Source organism: Balaenoptera musculus, chromosome 5 (assembly GCF_009873245.2).
Source record: "Balaenoptera musculus isolate JJ_BM4_2016_0621 chromosome 5, mBalMus1.pri.v3, whole genome shotgun sequence".
Taxonomy (NCBI): Eukaryota; Metazoa; Chordata; class Mammalia; order Artiodactyla; family Balaenopteridae; genus Balaenoptera; species Balaenoptera musculus.
Window position 1 is genome coordinate 137,032,002 of NC_045789.1, and position 25,878 is coordinate 137,057,879.

The window sequence follows — 25,878 nt, forward strand, 5'->3', positions numbered from 1 at the left end:
GGAAATGAGGCAAAGTTATATTTTAAGGGAAATGGCTGAAAATTTTTTCCAAAACAGAAAAATACCAATCCACAGATTTAAAAATCCCAGGGAATCCCAAGCAGAATAAATAAAAAAGAATTGACATCCAGACACAATAAAGTGAAACCAGAAAATCAAAGTAAAAGAGAAAGCTCTGTCCTCCTTGGAGAAATGTCTATTTAGGTCTTCTGCCTATTTTTGGATTGGGTTGTTTGTTTTTTTGATATTGAGCTGCATGAGCTGCTTGTATACTTTGGAGATTAACCCTTTGTCAGTTGCTTCATTTGCAAATATTTTCTCCCATTCTGAGGGTTGTCTTTTCCTCTTGGTTATGGTTTCCTTTGCTGTGCAAAAGCTTTTAAGTTTCATTAGGTCCCATTTGTTTATTTTTGTTTTTATTTCCATTTCTCTAGGCGGTGAATCAAAAAGGATCTTGCTGTGATTTATGTCACAGAGTGTTCTGCCTGTGTTTTCCTCTAAGAGTTTTATAGTGTCTGGCCTTACATTTAGGCCTTTAATCCATTTTGAGTTTATTTTTGTGTACGGTGTTAGGGAGTGTTCTAACTTCATTCTTTTTTAGTTTTTATTTATTTATTTATTTATTTATTTTTGGCTGTGTTGGGTCTTCGTTTCTGTGCGAGGGATTTCTCTAGTGGTGGCAAGTGGGGGCCACTCTTCATCGTGGTGCACGGGCCTCTCATTATCGCGGCCTCTCTTGTTGCGGAGCACAGGCTCCAGACGCGCAGGCTCAGTAGTTGTGGCTCACGGGCCCAGTTGCTCCGTGGCATGTGGGATCTTCCCGGACCAGGGCTCGAACCCATGTCCCCTGCATCGGCAGGTGGATTCTCAACCACTGCGCCACCAGGGAAGCCCCCTAACTTCATTCTTTTACATGTAGCTGTCCAGTTTTCCCAGCACCACTTATTGAAAAGGCTGTCTTTATTGTATATTTTTGCCTCCTTTATCAAAGATGAAGTGACCATATGTGCATGGGTTTATCTCTGGGCTTTCTGTCCTGTTCCATTGATCTATATTTCTGTTTTTGTGCCAGTACCATACTGTCTTGATTACTGTAGCTTTGTAGACATTTCTCCAAAGAAGATATACAGATTGCCAACAAACACATGAAAGGATGCTCAACATCACTAATCATTAGAGAAATGCAAATCAAAACTACAATGAGGTATCACCTCACACTGGCCAGAATGGCCACCATCAAAAAATCTACAAACAATAAATGCTGGAGAGGGTGTGGAGAAAAGGGAACCCTCTTGCACTGGGAATGTAAATTGATACAGCCACTATGGAGAACAGTATGGAGGTTCCTTAAAAAACTAAAAATAGAACTACCATATGACACAGCAATCCCACTACTGGGCATATACCGTGAGAAAACCGTAATTTAAAAAGTCATGTACCACAATGTTCATTGCAGCACTATTTACAGTAGCCAGGACATGGAAGCAACCTAAGTGTCCATCAACAGATGAATGGATAAAGAAGATGTGGCACATATATACAATGGAATATTACTCAGCCATAAAAAGAAACGAAATTGATTTGTAGTGAGGTGGATGGACCTAGAGTCTGTCATACAGAGTGAAGTAAGTCAGAAAGAGAAAAACAAATACCGTATGCTAACACATATATATGGAATCTAAAAAAAAAAAAAGGTTTTGAAGAACCTAGGGGCAGGACAGGAATATAGACGCAGATGTAGAGAATGGATTTGAGGACACAGGGAGGAGGAAGGGTAAGCTGAGACGAAGTGAGAGAGTGGCACGGACATATATCCACTACCAAATGTAAAATAGATAGCTAGTGTGAAGCAGCCGCATAGCACAGGGAGATCACTGGTGCTTTGTGACCACCTAGAGGGGTGGGATAGGGAGGGTGGGAGGGAGACGCAAGAGGGAGGGGATATGGGTATATGTATACATATAGCTGACTCACTTTGTTATACAGCAGCAACTAACACAACAATGTAAAGCAATTATATTCCAATAAAGATGTTAAAAAAAAAGAGAGAAAGCTCTAGAAGCAGCCTGTCAACAGGGGGTATATTGCCTTTTGAGGACAAAATTTAAAGTGATTAACCTCAAGGTAATCAGAATATTCCACTATCAAAGACAAAACTCTTCAGGTTAATCCATTGTTTGCCTACGCCTGGAAAAAAGTACAAGTTAAATAAAACAGATCTCAGAAAGAGGTTTGGGAAAGAAAATGCCTCAGAAACAAAAGCAACAAGTTACCTTCAGCCACTGCTCGGCCTGCTCCTTACTCTGGACAGCAAGAACAAGGGGGTCTGTGCCCTGCTGAGTAATCTTCAATTCGTGCTTCTTCTTTTTGCTGTCTTTTGGGATGTATGTAATGTTGCAGCCTTGGAGCGGCAGTTCCATCTGGGGCTGCTGGTCCTTGGAGCTTTTGTAGCACTGCATTGGACAGGAGAAGTCAAAGTTAGGCTGTAAGGAAGTCCAAGCAGAAACGCTGATAAAACTCCGGCACAATGAAAACGGGAGTACTGGCGAAGCACCTGGAGGTCCGACTGAAGGGTGGAGATACTCAGAGACTGCAAGAGCGGTCTGCAGACACTGGGGCTCACATACAGGGCACCGCTCCGCACCGACACCTCACCCCCGTGTGCGTGCAGAAACATCTGCTCGTTAATTCAGCAGAATTTACCAAGCGCCCAGGAGATGACTCGGTGGGAAACAAAGTCCCTGCTCCGATGGAGCTTACGTTCTAGTGGAGCTTCCCGATTAAGCGACACGAATATATTAGATTTGCTGAAATGGCGCTGCCGCCCTAATGTGGGCAGACAGGACCTTGGGTACTTTACTTCACAACCTATGTTGTTTGGTGTCCTCCTATCCCACCCCTATCCTCCTTCTGAAAGATAGGTGAATGATTTTATGAACAGTATACATAATCAACATATAACGGACAAAAATGTCCGCAAAGCTTGCTTTCTGGTTGAGTAGAGGGTCCAAAACGCATGCTGCTCCGTTTGCATCACTGACATTCGCCCTAGAGCTTTCAGTGCTGTGGTGACACTGACACTGAGCTCCCATCACTCTCGCTTGACCTAGACCTCTCAAACCAGATCTTTGCCCAAAGGCTTCCCCTCCTGCCTTGGGCTCACTGCATTACTGGAGACCAAAAGCACACCCTGTAATGGCAATACATGGTCTAAGAGTTCAGGTATCTGGGTCCCAGCTCTGTTACTAATTTAATCTGGGTTCCCACAAGTTGTTTAAGCTTTCTGAGCCTGCTTCCTTTTTTGTGAAATGATTTATTGCTGTTTTTATTATTATTTTATTGAATTACATTATTATTAAATAATTAGCAACAATAACAGCGGCTACCAAATATTGAGTGTCTACCTTATACGAGGCATTTCATACATCTCATTTAATTGTCACGTTTGTCCATTTTGCGGATTAGGAAATTGAGGTTCAGGCGGTTGGGAAACTAGTCCAAAATCAGGCATCCTGAACAGTGGCAGAGCCAGGGCTCCAGCCCCAAACTTTGTGAGTGCAGAGCCTGCAACCAGGACCCTAGTCCACCCACTGATGAAGGAATGAATGAACAGATACTTCTTTTCAGAAATGATTTCTAGAGCCCTTTCCTGTTTTACAGTTCTAAGACCTTGGCTCCTAAATGGCACAGGTATGGAAGATACCCACTTTTTTAAGGAGTAAAACTGATGGCCACCCTGCCTAAAAAGGAAGAAAAAAATACACCAAAAACAACTAATCTCAGGTTGCTATGAATGTTTACCATTTACCAGACTTTTCACATTCTCAGTATGTGCAAAAAAAAAAATAGTGAAAAGGAAACTAACGGTAGAAGGAATTGTAAAGGAACTTTTTTAAATTTAATTAATTAATTAATTTTTTAAATTTAATTAATGAATTTATTTATTTATTTTTGGCTGTGTTGGGTCTTCATTGTTGCGCGCGGGCTTTCTCTAGCTGGCGAGCGGGGACTACTCTTCATTGTGGTGCACGGGCTTCTCATTGCGGTGGCTTCTCTTGTTGTGGCGCACGGGCTCTAGGCTCGCGGGCTTCAGTAGTTGTGGCACTTGGGCTTCAGTAGTTGTGGCTTGCGGGCTCTAGAGCGCAGGCTCAGTAGTTGCGGCGCACGGGCTTAGTTGCTCCGCGGCATGTGGGATCCTCCTGGACCAGGGCTCGAACCCGTGTCTCCTGCGTTGGCAGGCGGATTCTTAACCACTGCACCACCAGGGAAGTCCCAGGAAATTTTATAGCTTATATTTTTCCTTAAGTTAAACACTTCAAAATGGATATGTTATCAGTAATACCATACAGTAACATCTGGAGCTCCCTGCAGGTTGGATTCCCAGGGAAGATGGCTCTAAAACAGAGCAGCACATGGGATATTTATTAAGGGGCATTTATTTAAGAGCTATACCTGTAGGAGGAGGAGGAGGACTGGGCAGAGGAAGAAGGTAAGCTTCAGTGCAGTTCAAATACACAGCCCTGACGAACCCCACGGGAGCTCTGGGGCTGGACCGCGCCTGCAGGCTGGTCCCACGAGGCGGGGCATGCACACTCAGGCATCACAGGGGATGCAGACCCCCTGGGAAGGGACGTGACCTTGGGCAACTGTCTGCCGGCAGCCCTCCCCGCAAGTGAGGGAACCGAGGGGGTCTGAGCACACGATAGTGTCCACCAGAGAGTTGCCTGGGCATAGAAACGAGCAGGTTCTGGAAGGCTACTCAAAACAGCTGGTCGTGGTGGGGCCTGTGCGAAGACAGGCCGGGAGCACTTAGGGGAAGAGGCTGGCGTTTTGTTTTCTGTTCATAGCTTTCTGTTGTCAATTTTTTTTTTTTCACCATCAATAGGGGTCATTTGGGCAGTCGGATCATAGGTCATTTTTGAATGAAAAAATGCTTCGTAATGGAACTTTGATTCTGCATTTCATCAAAGACGGTGCTTTCACATGGTTTTCCATTAATCTCTTCTTAAATATTTACGACTCCTCTAAATGGTCGGCATTATCATCCCGGTTTGGAAGATGGGAAACCCGGTAGGTGATGCAAGAAACAGAAGATGAGGAGGGAGGGAGGGAGGAGACGAGAGCGGGGGTGGGTGGAGCCGGGGCCGGGGCAGAGGGTCCTATGTCCGCTGACCCCACCCTCCACCACAAGCTTCCCACAGCGCGTTTTCCGTGAGAGTCGACTGTGTAGTTTTAAAATGTCTATATAACATATCCACTTCTTGCAGCCATTATGTCAGATTGTAAATACGGACCATATTAATCTTTTTCATCTTTTTTTTTTCGTTCTTTACTTTAAAATTCCCCCACGGCATCATCACTTTTGGCATATTCTAAATTTGGGAGAAATTCAGGCCACACATGTGGAAAAAACATGTACTCGCACTGTTTAAAATAAAATTTTTTTTTTAACAAAACCATTAATTAAAAAACGTACAATGTCCTAAGAATCTAGTAAATCAGATTCCCATAATTCACAGATGAGACTATTTTTTAAAAAGGGGGTTATCTGCTCCACTGAAAAGTGAGTTACAGAATCATACATTCTCATGTGTTCTGTTTTAATGATATACTTTTGAATGATTTTTTTCCCCAAGGTTAATTTGAAGGGAAAACAAAATACAATAACACACTCTTAACATTCACAATGCCAATAACCAGGCATGGTTTCTAAAGCTGGGGAGGAAGGAGGAGGGACAGACGGTGTGTCTCAAAGGCTCTTGCTTCCTTACTAGGTTCCCTGGTGGACTAACCCCTACAGCAAAGGGTCTGTGTCCTCCTGTCTCCGTTCCTCTGTTACTTACTCTATCTTTCTATTCTGCCTCTCTTGAGTTACAAGAAAAGAAAAAAAAAGAGTCAGCCTTTAGCTTTCCAAAAGAATTTCCTTTCCTGGGAACTCTCCCCCAGACCTCGCCTGGCCTACCCGGCCCACTTCGATGACCTGGCTTTGAGGAATTCACTGACTCACTACAAATGAGAAAATCCATCCTGCGACCTCTGGCAAGTTAAAGCAGCGTGCATTTCCACTGACATGAACCGCAGACGCTGGCCCGAGATGGGGATGGTTTTGCCCGCTGGTTGCTTTAGGGGGGCTGGCGAAACCAACAGCGTTAAAGCCGTGGCAGCCTCGGCCAGGGCTCGCTGACGGCCCATCACGGGCCCGCCCTTGACCGCTGCTCCCTCTCCCTCCCGCCGACGTTACCGCCACCCGCCTGGGTATACATTCCGCCCAGTTGGACGGCCGACCACATCTTACCGACTCTACACAAGAGCAACCAAGTCGCAAGGCTTTACCAGTAGTTTGGTGTCTTTGATGACGCAGAGTAACTTGGTCCACTGCCCGAAGCGTTTCTTCCGCAGCAGGAAGGCACAGATCTTGGCATCCTTTACCAGGTCCATGGAGGCCTCCTCCGAGGGCCACTGGTGCCGCGTTTTCTTCCCCTTTCCGTCCTCCTCCTCTTCATCGTATGATTCGTAAGAGCTACTCATGGCATCTGAGTCATAATCTGTCAGAAGTAAGAAATAAAAGTAAAAAACCTCGTTACAAAAGCCTTATCTTGAGGACCACCTACGGGCTCCAGGGCACATTATCATATTCATAAACGAGAAAGAGGCTTCTGCCTTCGGGGAACTGGGGAGACGTTAGTTAACAAAAACAGGGAAAAAATAACTAAGGCTTGGGCGGCGGAAACTCAACGAAGAGTTTTCAACTGAAGTGACTAAGAATGCTGTATTTATAAAAACCACTTCTGGACTGTTCTATACGGGCCCAGCACCTGCAGACCCTACGTTGTCGAATCCTTTCTGCGTTCTTGCCGGGCACCATGACCCCCATCTCGCAGAGAGTTTCGCCAAAGAAAACTCCCACCCACACCTTTATGTTAAAGTCCTTTCAAGTCTGCAATGCCCTCTTCCTTCCTGGCATCACCACACGCACAAACCCTTCCTAAGGTTCGAGATCCAACCCAAGGCCACCCCTCTCCTTCAGGTCATCCGTGGGATTTTCAGAAAGGTTCACACCTCCTTCTGGCTCTGCCATGCACCAACACTTAAATACCGGGCTGTCTGCAGTCTCCCAGCTAGATCCCACTTTCCCTTACCTCGGGGTCTCACACGCTGCTCTCACCCAGGCTTCGCACTCATCCCACTCAGTCTCCTGCCTTTGCCTGGACACGTGCTCTCATCCCTCAGGATTTAACTTACAGCACCTCCTCCCTGAAGCCCTCCTTGGATCGCCAGCACTGCTGACTGCTACAGACTGAATTGGGTGCCCCCCAAAGTCACGTGTTGAAGCTCAAACCCCAATGTGACTGTATTTGGCGACAGGACTTTTAGGAGGTAATTACGGTTAAATGAGGTCGTAATCCACTTAGAAGAAAAGAAAGAGGGAGATCCTGCGCTCTCTCCCTGCCGTGTGAGGACACGGGGAGAAGGCGGGTGTACATAAGCCAGGAAGAGAGCCCTCACCACAAGCTGACCATGCTAGCGCCCTGATCGTGGACTTCCAGCCTCTAGAACTCTGAGAAAATAAATGCCTACTGTTTTACCACCCAGTCTACGCTATTTTGTTACAGCAGCCTGAGCTAAGACACCAGGTGAAATGCCCCTCCCCTCTGCTTCCACACTACCCAACACAAAACTTATCTCACTGTACTGTCACCTCTGTTTGTCTGCCTGTCCCACATCAGGCTGCAAGTCCCCTGCAGGAAGGGAGACCACCCTGTTGGATGTGATTGTCCCAGCACTTAACAAACTACCTGGCACAGGGCAAGTAACAAATATTTGTAGAAGGGAGAACAGCTAGATCGACTGAAATTCAATGCAAAGCCCTCAGAAGGATGGCTGGCATCTTCAAAGTGATGAATAAATACTAGTGACTGTGAGTGATCTTATTCATTTCAGCCCTGCTGGATCATAAGGTCCTGGAGGCCGTGTCTGATTCATCTCTGCACTCCCCTCAACCCCCGGACACATCTGGAATACATTTGCTTTCACAACACACGTGAGGAATGAACACCTAAACGAGGAATGAGCGACAGATAAGGAGAAACCACGGAAGAAGCAACCGGTTGCATACAACGGGAGAAGGGGCAGAAAAGGCCGACCTTGCACAGAGCAGAACTCACTGGAAACTGGACTGATTTGTACTCTGTGGTCATGCTTGCATGTTAATTTCCCCACAAAGAATTATTTACTAAGGGGGGGAATAGAAAGACTGGCAGTTTAGGTTGAATTTTAAGTCCTGATAAAGTAGTCAAGGAAAGATTTTAAACAAGAGACTAGGATGACCGAAGAGGTAACTCTGGCAAGTCATATTTTATGCACTTTTTGATAAATATATTTTATAATAAAAGTTTTTTTAAGTTTAGCACAGCGGGCACGAAGTACACGGGGAAGGAAGTATGAAACTGTGAAAGACCACGTGCTGCTCCACGGCCCAAGGTTCGCTGAGAGATTTCAGACGGACGGTGGACCGAGTCCTACTTTATCCCAGAAAGGTGGTGCTCACAGCAGCTTGGGGGACCATGAACCCCTCAGTGCTTAGCTCACCTTCTAGAACATCAAATTCAGTAAACATTGAATGAACAAATGAACAAAAGAATTAATGACTAAATCAGTCAGAAATGGGAAAATTTCATTTCATTCATGCAACAAATATTTATTGAGCGCTCACTATGTGTCAGGCAGTATTTTTTATACTTGTATCTGTATGCTGTGGGCTAAGGCTGTGAAAAGAGGAAGCCAGCTCTGCACTTGCACCCCCTGCCTTGCTGGTCCTCTTAGCCGCCCAGAGGCGGGCACAGAGCAGTATCCTTATCTCAGAGGAAAGGAACGAGGACGCTGAGAGATCAGGTGACTCATCCAAGACCACATCCTGATGAAGGATGAAGCCAAAACCTGATTCTGAACTGAAAAAGTAGACCGTGCCCCTGGCTACCCCAGGGTTGAGATCCACAGCTGGAAAAGACAGTAAGTTCATGGCCCACCTTCTTCTGAGAGAGCAGGACTGATGGAATCGTGTTAGAAGAAAGTCAGCCAACTTAGCAGCAAACCAAGCAGTCGGGAGCAACAGTCTGGGCCCACAGGACAACCCGCTCAGTGGCAAGTCTCTTGGGCGGTCACCCAACAGAGTCCAGGGTTCCTCCTGGGGGCTGTAACAGGATGTCAAGGGGTCCAGTGTCAGGGCTGGGGTCGGGATTTCGTTAGGAGGTAATGAGGGCCCTGTGCAAAGCTAAGAAAGACACAGAGCTGGGGAGGAGAGCAGAGAATCACCGACGGCGTCTCCTTATCTCCTCCAGCTCTCCTTCCCGACGGCCGTTCTGACCAGGTGCTCGGGGAACACCTTCAACAGCTCCACCATCGTGTGAGGTCAAACCCCTGGAATAAATCTCCTATTCCACCTCGTGGTGCTTCTTCTCCTCTGCTCAAACCCTGCTCTAGAAATTGGAAACAGAGGCCTTTGGCAGGCTCTCACGGGTGAAGCTCAGTGCCAACCCGCAGGATTTCAGGGCGCAGCTTTGGCGGCCTCTGATGAGAACCACTTCATTTTGAGAAATGGCCTTGGGCGCGCTGCTGCCGCCATAGTAGAGTCTAAACGCTTGATCGTGGAGCGACAGGCTACGATCAACCTGAGCTGCCCCGCAAGGGCTCCGGGTCATCCAACCCACCGAGGAGCACGCGGCATCGCATCAAAGCAGGCGCGTGTCCGCTGGGCTCCATCGGGCCCTGAAGACGTAAGCGAGGGGCATAAGCCAAGTGGCTCAGAAGCCTGTGCCCCTATTCTCCCCGCACTGCCTCTCCACTCAACACTGGCTCGTGAGCAAGCCTGGCGCTTGCTTGGACGGTCAAGACTTGAGAGGGGCTGGCAGCAAGGAGGTCTGCGGAAGGGGCTGTGAACAGACCTCCACAAATGGGCTCAGAAGGTGAGCACCTGCGTATCAGGTGAATGCTTAGCAAAGGGCAACCTCGCCAGAAGATCGCAACCAGGTAACCACACGACCCACTATATAGACATCAGCGAGCTTCTTGGCCCAGATTTCTTGTCCGAATGGACTCCTGCACAGGCAGCTGGTGTCAGGGGCGGAGGTGACACATGGCACTCAGCAACATGCACTTCCTCTCGGCAAGGTCCATCTGACTCCCGGCACTTCTGAGTGTCCTGCCTGCACATGACACTGTTCCCTGGGCTGTCAGCCAGCCGCCTGCTCACAGGTTATCCCTGGACCACGTGCACCAGGGAAGGGGCAGCACTTTATTCTCACTGGAGGGGATAAAGTAAAGGGGATAAAGTAAACCCACTGTCCACAATGCTCCTGCAGAAAGCGCCATCCATGGGCTTGAAGCCTTGCTTCTGACCAAGGAACTCATTTTACAGCAACTGAAGTTGACAGCAGTGGGTTTGTGCTCATGAAGTTCACTGGTCTTGCCTTGTCCTCATCGCCCTGAAGCAGCCAACGCAGCAGACCAGTGCAATCCCTTCGGAATATTCCACTTCAGGCCCAGCTTGATTGGTCACACCTGAGGGGCTGGGGGGTGGGATCTTCCAGAATATCTCCAAGCACAGGTCTGGGAACCCGGGGTGAAATGGTAGTGACTCCACTCACTATTACCCCTAGACGTCCACTCACTAAAATTCTGCTTCCATTCCTGGAAATTCTGGCTCTGCTGGCCACAGGTCTTACTCTCTAGGGGCAGAATGTCCCCTCCAAGGGACACAGTGATGGCTCCACTGACCCGGAAGTGGAGACAACAGACAAACTAGTGGTCACTGCAGTGACTGGGTGACTGGTCCCGCCCACCACGAAGCTGTGACCACACATGGGGAGAAGAGCACGTCCAGGTCCAGGAGATCCCTGGGATGCCCTTAGCACTCAAGTCAGCGGGACACCGCAACTGTCCAGTACAGGTGGTCCTGCTGGAGGCCAGAGCTTTCAGGAAGGAAAGCTGAGCCACTGTACTGGACCATCAACCAGGGTGCTTGCTGAAGGCAAAGGGGACATGCAGGAAGTTATAAACACCAGCTAGGACCATGGACCGTTTGTGGAAATGAGGACTGACCCCGTTACGAGGTTTCTGTCCGTATTTTGATAGGGCTCCATCTGTGTACGTATAATCGAATCCTTTTCTTCCCCTCTCACGTCCCCTACCATCTAACAGAGAAGTGCTAACAGCAGTGGACCCTGGATTCATCTTCTAGTGGCAGGCTCCCAAAGGGGAGAGTGTGACTCGGCCAGAAGAGGACGAGGTCACCCCGAAGTGGACAGAGGATGTCATACCCTCTGGGGAGTCAGGGAGTTTCCGTCACACGAGTCATAGTTGAACCGCGTTACGCTGAACCACGACTCTGCTGCCGTCTTCGTTTGCAAATCCACTGTGGGTAAAGAGGGGTGCGTGGATGCCCAGCCGACCCAGGAGCGGTGGTGGTGCTTTTACCCTGTACCAGCTCAGCAGGGCTGGAACACGTCCCCCCAGATGCCCTCTGCTGGATGCTCCTGGGTTAGGACTGGCCACGAGAGAAGTCTGTGAGCAACCTGGGCGGCCGACGGGGAAGCGGCTGCAGGTCGGGAGGGTGTCAGGCGCTGCAGCTTGCGCTCGCGGGTGCTGGGCTGCAGGCCTTCCCTGTCGGCGCTCCCGCAGGGTCCCCTGCCCGGCCGCCTCTGGTCCTGGCCAGGTGCGTGCGGCTCCACGGAGCCGCGGTCCAGCCTCTCGCGCGGGGCCCCGCGTCGGGGAGCGAGAGGCAGGGGGGTTCCCAGCATCCTTCCTCGCCCCCGGGCCTCGCACAGCTCCCCTTGCTGCCGGCCGGCCCCCCGGCACGCGTCTGTCCCGGTTCCCATGACCCCACAGGGTCTCGCGTCTACAACACGCCCCTGCCCCACGACGTGGTTCTGCTTCTCCGGTAAACCGGGCCTGACTCAAGGCTCGACAACGCTGCCAGAAGCCCATGAGTAAGCAAAGGCAGCGTGACCTTGACCCGACCTGGCCGCAGACCCCTGCCACGGCTCCCCACGCAGAGGGTCCTGGCCGGCAGCCGAGGCTCAGGCACAGACGTCTGAGCGAAGTGCTGGCACTGCGGACCCACTGTCTCTCCCCAGGCAGCAGTCCTTCCATGGCCCTCCCTCTGGGCTTAGCTCAACCAAAGGGGCCCGACCTCAGGAGTTAAGGACACGACACACCGGTCGCGTGGGCCCTCTCGGACCGAAGATGACCAAAGGTCCCCGCAAGTCAAACAAAATTACTCTCGGTTTCTAGTCTTGAAAGTATGTTGGAGAGGGACAAGGAAGGTGGGAGAAGGCTAGGACCCAACGTTCCCAACGGTGGGAAATACCCTCATCGGCAACTTTTTCTCCTTTATTCATTGTTTTCAGAAGGAGAGGAATCCAATGAAGTTTTGAATTATATCAAGCCGTTTAATTTTTTGTGTTTTCTAATTAATTTACTATCTTCTGAAACAGTGGACACTTAGAAATTACTTGAATGCATTTTTCCCAAATGGTTCTAAAATGAAAGAGAAACTAAAATATTTAATATTCGGATCTCAAAACCCAGTATTTCATAGCCTCCTTGTCAGAACTGTCCCGTCTCTCATTCAGAATTCATTAAGAGGGCCTCAAGTATCTATCGATGCTGGCCTGAGGCTGTGTCGGCCTGCTCCGGAGGAAACAGGCACGAGTGAGTGGGAAAGGCCACTGCCCTCCAGGGCCTAAGGTCCCGCTCGCCTGGCTTCTGTGTGTCCCTCTTCACGGTCAGAAAATATCCCGGGGGGATTTCCTGGACCGATCAAGTTAGATTCCGCTTTGCTGAAATGGCCCTGCTTGTTTGCTGCTAGGGGAGAGAAAGATCAGAAAACTCCAAGTCTGCATGAAGCAGAGACTTCAGGGGACATGCAGACGGCGACAATGTAGAGCGTCTCCGTAAGCAGAGGGAGGAGGTGGGAGAACGGGACACAAGATGCGAACACACGGGAGCCTCTCCATGACACGAGCAGATCACTCTTTCACTCCCCATTTTACGCATGTTTTACAGGAAAGGCAAGCTGGATTCCCTAAGGCAGCACACTCAGATATGCCACATCTGCCTCATTACGAGACAAAGCACGCTGCCTGCTGCCAGAGTATCGGGAGCAGAAACAAAGGCAAAGATCTAAGAACAAACTCCAGAGGTAGTTACAAAAGGTGTTCAACGCCACTGCCCTTCTTTCTGTGACTGTGAAAGCCGGCTGCCTACAAAGGGGCACTTCTGAGTGCCAGCAGGCAGCTAACGATCATGTCATGACAGCCCTAACTTAGGCCAAAGCCTTCTTGTAAAACCTGTATGAATGGGGAAAAAAAAAAGAAACAGGAAACAACCTAAATGTCCATCGACAGATGAATGGATAAAGAAGATGTGGTTCATATACACAATGGAATACGACTCAGCCATAAAAAAGGGCAAAAATAATGCCATTTGCAGCAACATGGATGCAACTAGAGAGGATCATACTAACTGAAGTAAGTCAGAAAGAGAGAGACAAATAGCATGTGATATCACTTACATGTAGAATCTAAAATATGACACAGATGAACCTATCTATGAAACAGAAACAGGGACATAGAGGACAGACTGGTGGTTGCCAAGGGGGAGGGGGTGGGGGAGGGTTGCAGTGGGGTTTTGGGATTAGTAGATGGAAACTGGTGTATACAGAACGGATAAACAACAAGGTCCTACTGTACAGCACAGGGAACTAGGTTCAATATCCTGGGATAAACCCTAATGGAAAAGGATGTATATATATGTATAACTGAGTCACTTTGCTGTACAGCAGTAATTAACACAACATTGTAATTCAACTATACTTCAATAAAAAATAAATTGAAAAACAAACAAACAGCTATGATGAGATGCCTGCTTGTTCTGTATTTATTTTATAGACACGCTTTCTTGGTGGCACCATGAATGCAGCCTAAGAGGGATGTGCCCTGGTCAAGGTGGCGGGGAGGGACCCCATGAAAACATGCCTCAAAAAGTCATTCTCTTCTGACCAAAGGGAACACGTTTCAGTGGCTGATGCATGCTCCCACAGCAACAAGATTTCACTAATTCTGAGTCACAAGAAAGACAACAATCTGAAATTACCGAAGGTACTTGGTGGACACCTTAGACTTTTCAAAACCCTTTCTGTATCTCCCTCCTTGGGTTCAGAATTTCCTGAAGTCCACATTTCCACGGTGTTGTGTAATGCCCCTACTCCCCTTCACTCGAAAAGCGGGAGGGCTCCCCAACAGCCCGGCAGGTCGGGGGCCACTCACTTGAGGTGATGTATTCCGGAGCCTTCCCGGGACTCAGCGGCACGGCCTCCTCGTAGTAGCCTTCCGGGAGAGAGGATGTCGGTAGCGGCGGTGGCCCGCTGTCAGGCGGCTGAGCGAAGGAAGGAAAAAACAACAGAGCACAATCATTAGGAGGAAATTCTGGATTTGCACCTAAGAGGTGTCGATGGGCATTTTCTTCCCTCCTTTGTAAAGTCCCTGGAGAAAAAGAACATTGTCCAAAGAGCCTCCAAAGTTCGGCTCCTGGCGGGATCTCCGCTGCTCGCCTGCTCACGGCCACCCTCAGCCCAGCCCTGGCCACGCCACTCAACCCACACGACCCGCCGGCTGTCACCAGACGCGCGCTGGCCCTCGCAGACCCCTCTCCCAGAGCAGAGACAGGCGTCTCTCCTCCCCTCTACCCCACGCCACTGCCCTCCCAGATGCCCAAGCTGACTTTCCCCTTCACGGCCTGCGTCCCACACTGGAGACCCCTGGGGGGCACAGAGGTGGTTCAGATCCACCCATGCTCATCACAGAGCAAGCACTAGTGACACAGCGACTGAACAGACGAGTTATGTTTGCCCACAATCTCACCACACTCCTCACGTGTGCCAGGGAAACTTTTTAAAAAAAGAGAAGAGGAAATCACCTATGAGCCCACCTCTGAAAGAAACTGGAAATTATTCTCTGGAGAAGGAATCTGACAGACTCTTGAGACGGAGGCACCCTGATTTCGAAGCCATAACTTCAGAGCATGGAGAGCTGGCAGGCTCAGGACCATCCAGATGCGAGCAAGACCAGCTGAAGCACCATTCTCTCAAATGTCCCTGATGACTCGAAGGCAGGCCCACCTCTTCTCCGCATGCACACGTACAGGATCTGCTCGTTCCACCCCTCACCGGTCCTCCAAACACCTGCTACCTGCCTGGCGCTGTCCTAAGCAGCCTCGGCACTGGTTACAAGCTACATCAGTCATCCGTCCATCCAGGGATCCTTCAAGGTCGATATCACATCGCCTTCTGTTTTACAGATATGGGAAGTGAGGCTCGGCGTCTAAAACCTCCTTCTCAAGATCCGACACTGGTCCACGACACAGCTGGGGTTTTCGAGCACCAGATCTGTCCAGTAAAGAGCTTTTTCATATTCATATTCTCTGTTTCTCGCTCTCTTTCCCTTTCACAACTAGTTCACACCACCTATATCCTATAAGCTAATGGGAAAGATGTCGCTGAGAACAGAAGAGAACAGAGGGCCCCAAACTGAAGATCGACCAAGTGCAGTTTCCAAGAACAATGCTCCATAGAATGTGAAACTCCACCGCTTTTCCTGTAACTCAAGTCTGAAGCCAAGAAGTCCTCTGCGAATGACTAATCACCACTGTGCACTCAACCCACTCCTTCCTCTCGCCAGATGAACAAAGATAATTTACTCCAGGTCATCTGCGCAGTATTCCTTCCCATCCTTGAAGGCGGTTATCTCCCTTCCACCCCCGGGCCCTGATTCCCGTGCACTCTCCTCCCCAGGCTGAGGCCCGCCCTCCCTCATCCTGTGCTCTCACGCTGGACCACATCCACTCCTATCATCTGGAGAGGAGAGGTGGTGCCTACAGTGTAACCTGACACACTGTCCTCCCCGGGTGAGGTCTGAAGAGGAGTCCACGCCAGGGTGAAAGCCTCCGCGTGGTGCTTTTGGAAGGGGGCTGTCTGATTCCCTGAGTGTTTTTACTCATGAAATGAGGGTGTTTCAGCTTCCCCTTAGTATGCTGAAACGGTCGGATTATTCACGTTCTAGAAAAGCATTACAAGTGGCTGGATCGAACGCATGTTTACGAATTAGCACAGGCCCCTTCCTAGTGCTGCAAAGGTGTGTAAGGCAGGCGCTGACTCTCAGCTGCTGGGACTTAGCAGACCTTCAGACCCTGCTGGCGGTCGTGCATTCGACACAACCACTCGATACGTATGCCCTTAAATCCACAATTCCACTTCTAGAAATATATGCCAAGAAGGTCGACTGGTCATACAAGCAAAAATGTATAAGGATGTTCAATAAAAGTTTTTCCCTCCCAAGTTAAAAACAATCTAAACATTCCCTGAGAGAAGACTGCTTAGGTATCCTGACACAGCCAGGTGCAAACATGTAAAAGGACAGTGCACATCTGCAGTCATTTACTTGAAAAATCTCTACTAGATACTGCCAAGTGAAAGAAAACAGGTACACTATTAGCCTTTTTATCAGAGCCGCGCTTACGCTCACATCTATACAAGGGCAGGTCACTCACCAAAATGTTAACACAGGGTTACTGCTTTTTTATGCACATCCATATAGCTTGCATTTTCTACATAATATTGTTTTTAAAACCAGGGGGAAAAAATGACTTTCATTTGAAGTAACACCCCTCAAAAAAGAATACTTCTAGAGAAGCACTCTCTTTCTCCAGAAAGGATCTCACACTCCACTCCCAGATACCATTTGCCCTTGAAATTCTGCCACAGGGGTTCCGGACACGGGCAGAGGTCTGATGGTTTGTTAAAGGGCAAATGAGGGAGAGACAGAAAAAATGTTTTCCCTTTCATTAACTAGTTCACCCCACCTATATCCTATAAACGACTAGGAAAGATGTCGCTGAGAATGGAAGAGAATAGAGGTCATGGGTGGATCAGAGCCACTACTTAGCACCGTTGCTTTCAGAGGAAAAACTTCTGTCACATCCTTTCCAGTAGGTCAGAATTCGCTGAAATCACCATTCACAGGAATTTTAAACAGTACAAAACGAGGAAGGCAAGTTTCCAAAGGGGGTCACGGAAACCAGAGCACAGGCAGGAAACCAGCGCGTAGGGTGAAGAAGACCAATGTTCCAATACTTGGCACGTGGCAGGCCTAGCTCCAGCCTCGGCCTTGGTTTATGCAGCCTTCCGCTAAATCTGGGTACCAATCTCCTCCCTGTAAATGAGGGCGTGGGATCATATAACCTCTGATGTCCATCCCGGCTCTAAGATTCCAACTGTAGTATCCTTATAAAGTTGCAGGTCATCAGGCAATAAAGCCAACTTTACGCATTTCAAAACTGTAGTGAGAGCTGACTTTGGCTCCTCGCTACCTGATTGATGACACTGTAATCTCTGGACACTGTAATCTCTGGCCAGAGCACGTACTCAAATGTACCTTCCGACAGTAAGGCTACACACCAACGTGGCATCACTCTACTTTGGATCTAGCAGCTTCCCTTCAAGGCTAGAAGAGACCCGGTCCGTGCACAAAGCTCTGGCACCATCTTGCACTGGTCACCAGAGTCTTCCTGGACTGGCTCTCAGAAAACACATGCTAATAGAATAAGGGACTCAAGTCTAACCCTCACAGCCTTCTCAGATACTGACAAAGAAGGATGAGAAACTGTTTTCCTCAAGGAATGACTGATCTGTGCTGCGCCCTAGACAGGAAAGTAGAAATGGCATGGTACCGGTTACTAGATAACCTTTAAATTCACTGAAATATTTCTCCCACGAATGAATGCTTAAGTGAATGTTACTTTTTTTCAGGAAATCTTATCTGCCTTAGGCATTGTAAATTTCTCTTTTAAGGTGTCAGCGTCTTATTAGAGAAAACCAATACTTACAACTGGATAGGAATATAATCGACAGGCTTGCTTGGCTCACAATATTGGCCATAATTTAATTTCTACCTTTTTGGAAAGAAAAGCCCATTAGTATTGGGTTGGCCAAAAAAGTTCATTCATGTAACCCAAACGAACTTTTTGGCCAACACAGTATTTGTCTTTGCTACTTTAAGGAAAGGCCTCATAGAAAAATTTTTCCATTAATAATAATAAATATTAAGATATAATTATATGGCATAAATACAATGATTATTATTGTTATTGCTATTATTCCAACAAAATCATAATCATGACTATTTGCGGTCTGCTTTCCGTGTGTCACGCATTGTTCTGGAACACTTTATATATTTTTTCCCTTGTTGAGAAAACAACGCTGAGAGATTGGTATTCTGATTCTGATTTTACAAACGAGGAAACCGAGGGGGATGCAAGACCCTGCCCAGCACCCCCGTGCTGCACAGCTGCTCAGTGGAGAAGCCAGGAGTCGGCCGGGTGGGCACAGACGAGCGCTTACTGCTGTGGCGGCCGAGCCAGACGGGATGCAGGGAAGGAACCGTGCAACCCGCCAAGGCCACTGGATCCAACCCGATGTTCCCGGCTCCTGTGGCACGGCGGGATCCGTGCGCTCCTGAGGAAGGCACGTCCACACCGGCTCCACCTCCATGCCCACTCTGCCCTTCCTCCGTCTCTTCTCTGCTGCTACCCCCCACCTTCCCCTCCTCCGGCCCCCATTAATCACTCAGTCCTTTGCACCAGACGCACCAGTGAACCCTGAGACCTAATTTTAGCAGAGAAAAACACCAGCCTAGAATTTGGAATCGCTTTCTGACTTTAATTCTGTATATACAGTGATATGTCCAGATTCTATCTTTCCGGTTACAGTGATTAAAATCTGTTAAGAGTCGAAGCTAAAAACGATATGATCTGACAGAAGACAAGGAGGGTTCATGCTCTAGTTCTGCCACGTATCAGCAAAACCCTTTCTGGCACTCCACACCATCACCTAAGCTTCCCGAGGACCGGAAGGGAGGGGTTGTCAACAGATAACAAAAGTTTATGGTCTCAAGTGCAAAACAGGGTTTCAATCCTAACATCAAGAATTTTGAGCAGATACTCTTCTTGGCAAAATAAAAGTTTTTATCCAAATGACACCCCCTTCCATTCTGATCACTATTTAATTTGCATTCCAACAGCACTTGAGTAAACACTGGGAAATTATTCACACATATTTTCTCAAGTTTTATTTATACACGACTAAGCATGAGAGCCCGTGGGGCACATCTTCTTCCCTTCCTTCCCTACCAGGAGGCGGGCTCCCACAGGGAAGGCAGGACAGCACAACAGCAGTGCCAACGGGACATGGAATAAATCCAAGATGAAGATGCCACAGGAATGAGACATGACACTAAACTCTGCGATTTTCGAAAGACAAGGAGAAAAGGAACAGAATGGTTGACGGCCACTGAAAGGATCAAATCTGACTTCTCCGGGAAATAAAATGGTTTTGTTATTTTAAATCTTGGGCTTTAGTCGAAACTCTGCAACTGATAAAATACCTGATTTTGTTATACAATCTCAAAGAATCTCATAATCCCATCTGTCAACTAGAGATAATGAAGTTGCTGTGAAAGTACTTTAGGAAGGATAAAATGCCATCAGCAGGCAGGTGGTAAGGGTTGGGACCAAAACATCATTGTTTCCTAGAGACAGGAAGTAGGATGCTGGTTACCAGGGGCTAGGGGGCTGGGGGGCATTGCTTACTGCGGACAGAGTTTCAGTTTGGAAAGATGAAAAGTTCTGGAGATGGATCGTGGAGATGGTTGCACAACAACGTACGTACTTTATGCCACTAAACTGGATACTTACAAGTGGTTAAAATGATAAAGTCTGTGTTATGTGTATTTTACCACAATAAAAAAACGACCTGGGACTTCCCTGGTGGTCCAGTGGGTAAGACTCTGCACTCCCAGTGCAAGGGGTCTGGGTTCGATCCCTGGTCGGGGAACTAGATCCCACGTGCATGCCGCAACTAAGGAGTCTGTGTGCTGCAACTAAGAGTCCGCATGCCGAAACTAAGAAGTCCACATGCTGCAACTAAAGATCCCGCATGCTGCAACTAAAGATCCTGCATGCCGCAACTAAGACCTGGCGCAGCCTAAATAAATAAATAAATATTTTAAAAAAACGACCTTGCTGTTATCTGCTGGTATAATAAGGCATCACATTTACATAAGGTCTAGCCTTATAATAGCAAAACACTAAATTGCGTCTTCTACCCCATCTAAACACAGTGCAACCCTCTGCCGTTTAAACGATCAAATAAAAATATTTCTAGAAAATGCCTTGATGGGGTATCATACAGATCATATACAGCCCCCAAAGGGGTCTCCTCGCTCTCTTCTCTCAGCCAGGAAGGTCTGAAGTCTCCCTGTCCGTAGACCCACTGTTCCTCTGAAGCGGAGGAGGGGAGGGCAGGAAACACAATTCCCCACTGTCTGGATCAGAGCCGGCTGGTGGGCTGGGCGGTGGGGCCTGGCGGCCAATGTCAACACAGATGGGACCCATTTCCGGATGAACCGGCCGCCTTCGCAAACGCTCCCTCAGCACAGGCTGCATGCTAACTAAGTACCGTCCCTTTGATAGCTGCAGAACTCTTGGTGTGAAACAAAAACAAAAATCTGTTGAGAAGCACAGCCCTTCCCGGAAATGTTTTCATTATGCATATGCATATTTTGGCCCGCTCCAATCTCCCCTGGAAAGCTAGGGAGCCGGATGGGTCTGTAAACACGCTGCACACCGTACCTCGCTCTCAAAGGTCGAGGGAAGTTCTGAATTCCGCGGAGCGCACACCCACACTCCCGCCGCCCGGCCCAAGCTCCACCGGCCACACTGAAGGGGTCGCCGGTTCGCCCAGGACCCTGGGCTGCAGCCGCATTGACTCCAAGAGCAAAAGAGAAACATGCACTATTCCCTTCCTGTACAGAAGCATCTTCAACGTCACAAGACGGACTTTTTGATGCGGCTCCTGACCTTGAGCGGCCGTTGGCATCTTCTGCTTTGTGATACGAGGAACACAAAGAAGGAGAGAAACAAGCATCATCTTCAAAAGGTTAAAGTTCAGTTTAATTAAGAGAATGTCAAAATGAGGCATTGCTGATCAATAGGTATAAAGTTTCAGTTATGCAAAATGGACACATTTTAGAGATCCACTGGATCCCTTATTTTTTTTCTTTTACTGCTACCACCTGAGTGTAATTCACCAGCCAACCGGGGCACAGAGACCTGTCCAGTCTCTGCCACACCTGTGTGGGGGGCCCACCTGGGTGTCAGCCAGTGAGAGGGGAGCGCTGATGCCTGAGAGCGCCGCAGAGAGCCGGGTGAGGGCCCTCAGCCAGGGGTGCGCCAGGCCCGAAACGCGGGGTGAGGGGTGCCGAGAGTGCTTGGGAAAGCGGCCAGTGTGACCCCACCCTCCCGCCCCGCCCCTCGAGGGTCCAGAAAAGAAAAGGATGCCAAGAGATAGTTAACAATAACTGCATAAAGCACTGCTCGGCACTAAAAGGGATAAAAAGATAGAAGCGGACTCATTTCTCAGAGATTGTAACACACATAGCTGTGATAAAAGGCAGTATTCCTTCAATACATGCCATGAAAGAGTAAAAAAATGCAATCGTGGTTCCAATGAGTAAGAAATAATACCTGGTTGGAGCATCCTAAGTCTTACACTAAAAACAAATCCTTCGGTCATTCATAGTTGCCTTGAGGACCGTTCCGGACTGCTCTGCAGGCCCACGGGCCCCTCGAGGTTTAACCCCCGCAGCGTGTTCCGGCCTCATCCGCGGACGACTCATCCAAATCTTATTATTCAGCCACACAGAGGAGCTTGTAATGCTCTAGTCCATCGGGGTCTTTCTCGGGTCTGTGCCTTAATTTGTGGTACGCCCTCTGCCTGGCATAGCCTCCTACCCAATCCCACTTCTAGCCCACTACCAGCTAGTTCTCCTGGAAGTCAACGCGCCAGCAGCGAATGACCAACTAGACAGAAGCCACCTCACCAAAGGCAACTTACTGAATGACAGGCCTACTTGATGAATAACGAATTCCCTGATAAACTACCGGGAAAATACAGCAGAGCTGTCTTAAGCCCTCTCCACTTCGCTGACTCACTGAGCTGACAGATGTTCTTCATTCTGTCTGTAAAATGCCCTGACGGATATCCACAAAATGCTAACCGTTCGTGGCCAATGGGCTCCTCTCCAGAGCGCCTACAAAACAGTGCCATCGGCTGAGTCTGAACAATCACCAACAGTCAGCTTTGCTCTTTAAATTCTTACACTTATAATTATTTATTTTACTTTATTTGGTTAGCTACTACATAAATAAATCAGTGCAAAAACAAGTGCAAAAGGAGAGTTGATGATTCTCTGAGATGCTTTAGAAAGGTTCAGTCAAGACAAACTGCAAAAAAAGAAAAGACACAGTTATTCAATTAGGAGTGGTCAAGTCAGCTGTAAAAGAAGAGCAGCCCTGGTAAGATTCTAGGGACTCTAAAAATCAGATCGTTTCCCAAGTGTCTGAATTTAACTCCACTTTAAGGAAACAAAAACTGGGAATTATTAGTCCTGTATCACAGGTATGGATTATGTAGAAAAGACAACCCGTAGCCCCACGCTCAAAGGACGCAGCTCTTGGCCCTACATCAACGTCTTGAGAGTTTTATATCAAGAAACAGCATTGGCTTAGAGGCTGAGTTTGGAAAACTCTCTTGACACCCATGTTTAGCCACCAGTAGGGAGGAATTACCCACTGGTCAAACTCCTACTCAAAAATGACTGGTTTAAATTTGAAATGTTTAAAGCACATGGTACCCCTTTTAGAATTCCTCACTTTAACCAACATTTTTAATTAACCAGCTACCAGTTCCGACTCCACTGGTAGTACGGCTTCTCGTTCACCTTAAACCACAGCAGTTTGCCACGCTGCAGCCAAAGATGGGCAGGAGACAAGGAGAGAAGAGGGAGAGAAAATAGTGGATGAAGCATAAACTGCATTCGAGGAAAAATCCACAGAAAGGGATTGACTATTCAACGGTCAAAGATGGTACAAAATGTTGACCATCCAATGAGTACTCTTTGTTTGAAATTGGCATTGAAACTGAGATTCACTCCTCTGGGCCTGGCACATCAAAGACAAGCATTTTAGTCCAGGCCGGCTGGATGGCACTTCATGTACCACTAAAGAACAGTCCATGAAATTCCTATAACCATCACTACTGTTCTGGCTGCTTCTAGAGGTTTGCATTTCACCTTCAGTCTTGAAACACCTTTCCCAACCTGCATTGTGCTGATGAAATACAAGACACAGCGTACTGAGACAGATCATAAAGTCAGTTTAGAAAGAAAAATAAAAGTAAACCAGAGCACAAAAACCAGGAGCTGCGTGAACTACTGATTTCTCACATCTAGTTCTTTGTCTTGTAGACAAACAATATATCAGTAAACAGGATTAATACTATGATTCTGTATTATATCTAAAAACATCAAATGAGACAATGAAAAAGAGCTATAATTGAGTCACAGTTTCCACAAGAAACAGGAAGAATTTTTTTAAAAAGGAAAACAATTATTAAAAATAAGTTTATAAAGAAGGAAAAATACATAATACATAATGTTAAAAAAATAAAAACAGCATATAAAAATCATACATTCAATATGCTTTCCACAGTGGAGAGATTAAATGTATAAAACAAAAGAAAAATAAAGCAAGCTACAAATGTGAGCTACATATGTAATTTAAATTTCTCTAGTAGCCATAGAAATTGATGAAATTGGTTTTATTAATACATCTTCTTTAACTCAATATATCTAAAATATAATTCACGTTACCAGCATACCAGAATGATGTCCATTTTTAATGCGCTCCCCGAAAGTCTGAGAACCACAGCCCTACAAAGTAATAGCTGGCTCTTGCACGGGGCTTAACAGATGCAAGGCATATATTCCAAGCACTTGAGGTCCATCAACTCTTTTCATCTTTACAAGAATCGCACTAAGTGGGCACTATTATTACACTCGTTTCAGAATGAGGCATCTCAGGCACAGAGACGTGAAAGCCACAGTCTGAATTCACACAGTAAGTGTCAGAGCTGGTGCTTAGACGCAGGAACCGTGCTCCCATCCACACCCTGGACCCTGCAGCCTCCCCAGAGCCCAGCTCGGGAACAGGCTTAGGTTCCTAAGAAAACCTTCTCCCATCGGTGAGTCATGCTGGCATCAGCTTTGCTGCCATGCCTCCCCAAACAGTATTGCTGAGAAAAGGCTGGATTTGAAATCAAAAGAATACGTCGCAAAAAATTGTATTTTTGCCTTTCCTACTGCCCTTGAGCAATCACATCTTCACTGGACCCACACTTCCTTTTCTGGAAAATGGAAATACACACTATTCACATGTTTAGGGGTATTTTAGGGGTTCCCTGAGGTCAGGATGTAAGGATTAAATGAAATTTTAAGTGAAAAAAGAGCAAGCATGATCTGTGACAGGTGGTAGGGACCCAGTAAGCACTGATTTCCTTCCGTCCCCTCTACAGTGATAATTACTGAGTACCCAATGAACATCAGCCATGTGCTGGGGCCCTGCTTTCCTGCAGTTCCTTTCCTGGTAGAGAGATAATCAGATGATTCACAGAGAAAGCAAATGTTAGGAAGAGAGTTGCTAAGTAACTGATTTTGCTCTAATTTTGAATAAAAGCCTAATTTCCCTGAGTAAGCACATTAGAAAATAGCAAAAGGCAGAAAAAGCTGAATGGTCCATGAAAAATGGCATACGTGAGTATCCCCAGATTGCGAAAATAGTAAAAGAACTCCAAAACCAATTTTGAATGCAGAAAATCAAATAAAACACACATTCCTGGACTATGTACATATTTTTCTTCTTGGGGGGAAAAAAAGAATATTTAATCCCAGAAGAAGCAATGAGCATTAAAGTTTCAGGCTAAGGTATTCAAATTCAGAGTTAACCCAGAAAGAGGGGCAAGTCCCTAGGCTCTACTGTCATTGTTTTGCCTGCTAAATCATCTGAGTTTTTTAAAATCCAACTTAAGAACGGATTTCCATGGACCTGTAGCTCCAGCAATTTTCAAAGAACCATCAGCCTCCTAAGAGAAGGCTACATTTACAGCCTCCCACTTGACCATTACTGGCATCCAAAAAACACACTCAGAGGAGTGCCTTGGGCAAAACGTGGCCTCCTTTCTTCCAGAAGTGGGCTTTCATCACCTGCCCCTGGAACCAAAAGTAACACAGGCATCTGGTGATTCTTGTGATGGTGGGACTTTAACTCACCAGCCACGGCTGCGGGATCTCTGGCAGAGGCATCTGGGGAGGGGCCGGCAGGCTGTTGGGGGTCTCTGGCTTCGTAGCATGATCTTTCACTTCAAAACCTGTACCAACCAAAACCACAGAACTGGATGAGGAGGAGAAGGAAGGTAAAGATGGCACCGCTGGCAGCTATCACATCCTTGGCCCCATACTGAATACATCGCAAATACGTATTTATTTTCTCTAATCCTTTACAACAATCCTGCAAGGTAGGTATTCTTCTTCTCCATTCTACAGGTGAAGGATCTATGGCTGAAAAAAAAGGTTAAAGTACTTAATTGGAACGCTGACAGGTAGAAATGACGGAGCAGGCACCAAAGTCGACATCCTTTCCAACGCCAGGCAGCCTCTCAAAGGCGAGCTGCCTCTCCTGAACTTCCACTCAGGTTAGTTTTGATACTTACCCACGTACTAAGGGGGCAGATGCTTTCCTGGGAATCCGTAAATCTGCATCAAGTACTCTCCTAAGGTCCGATGCTGTAACAGACATGCTTATTGTTGACAAGACTGATAATTAAGCTCATACCTTCAGGGGATCATATTCAAGTTGGGAAGATAAACATACGTA

General features: G+C 47.5%; 1 protein-coding gene across 4 annotated transcripts in view; it reads right to left on the minus strand.

The window, feature by feature from the left end:
- AFAP1 (actin filament associated protein 1) overlaps window positions 1–25,878 on the minus strand; it is a 155,352-nt gene that overhangs the window by 68,172 nt on the left and 61,302 nt on the right. For all 4 annotated transcript variants that reach the window (XM_036852776.1, XM_036852774.1, XM_036852775.1 and 1 more), the window contains 4 exons: window positions 25,275–25,372; window positions 14,325–14,433; window positions 6,334–6,545; window positions 2,274–2,453 (listed from right to left, as the gene is read on the minus strand). In XM_036852776.1, coding sequence (XP_036708671.1) covers window positions 2,274–2,453; window positions 6,334–6,545; window positions 14,325–14,433; window positions 25,275–25,372 — 599 coding nt within the window. The remainder of the gene's footprint in view (window positions 1–2,273; window positions 2,454–6,333; window positions 6,546–14,324; window positions 14,434–25,274; window positions 25,373–25,878) is intronic.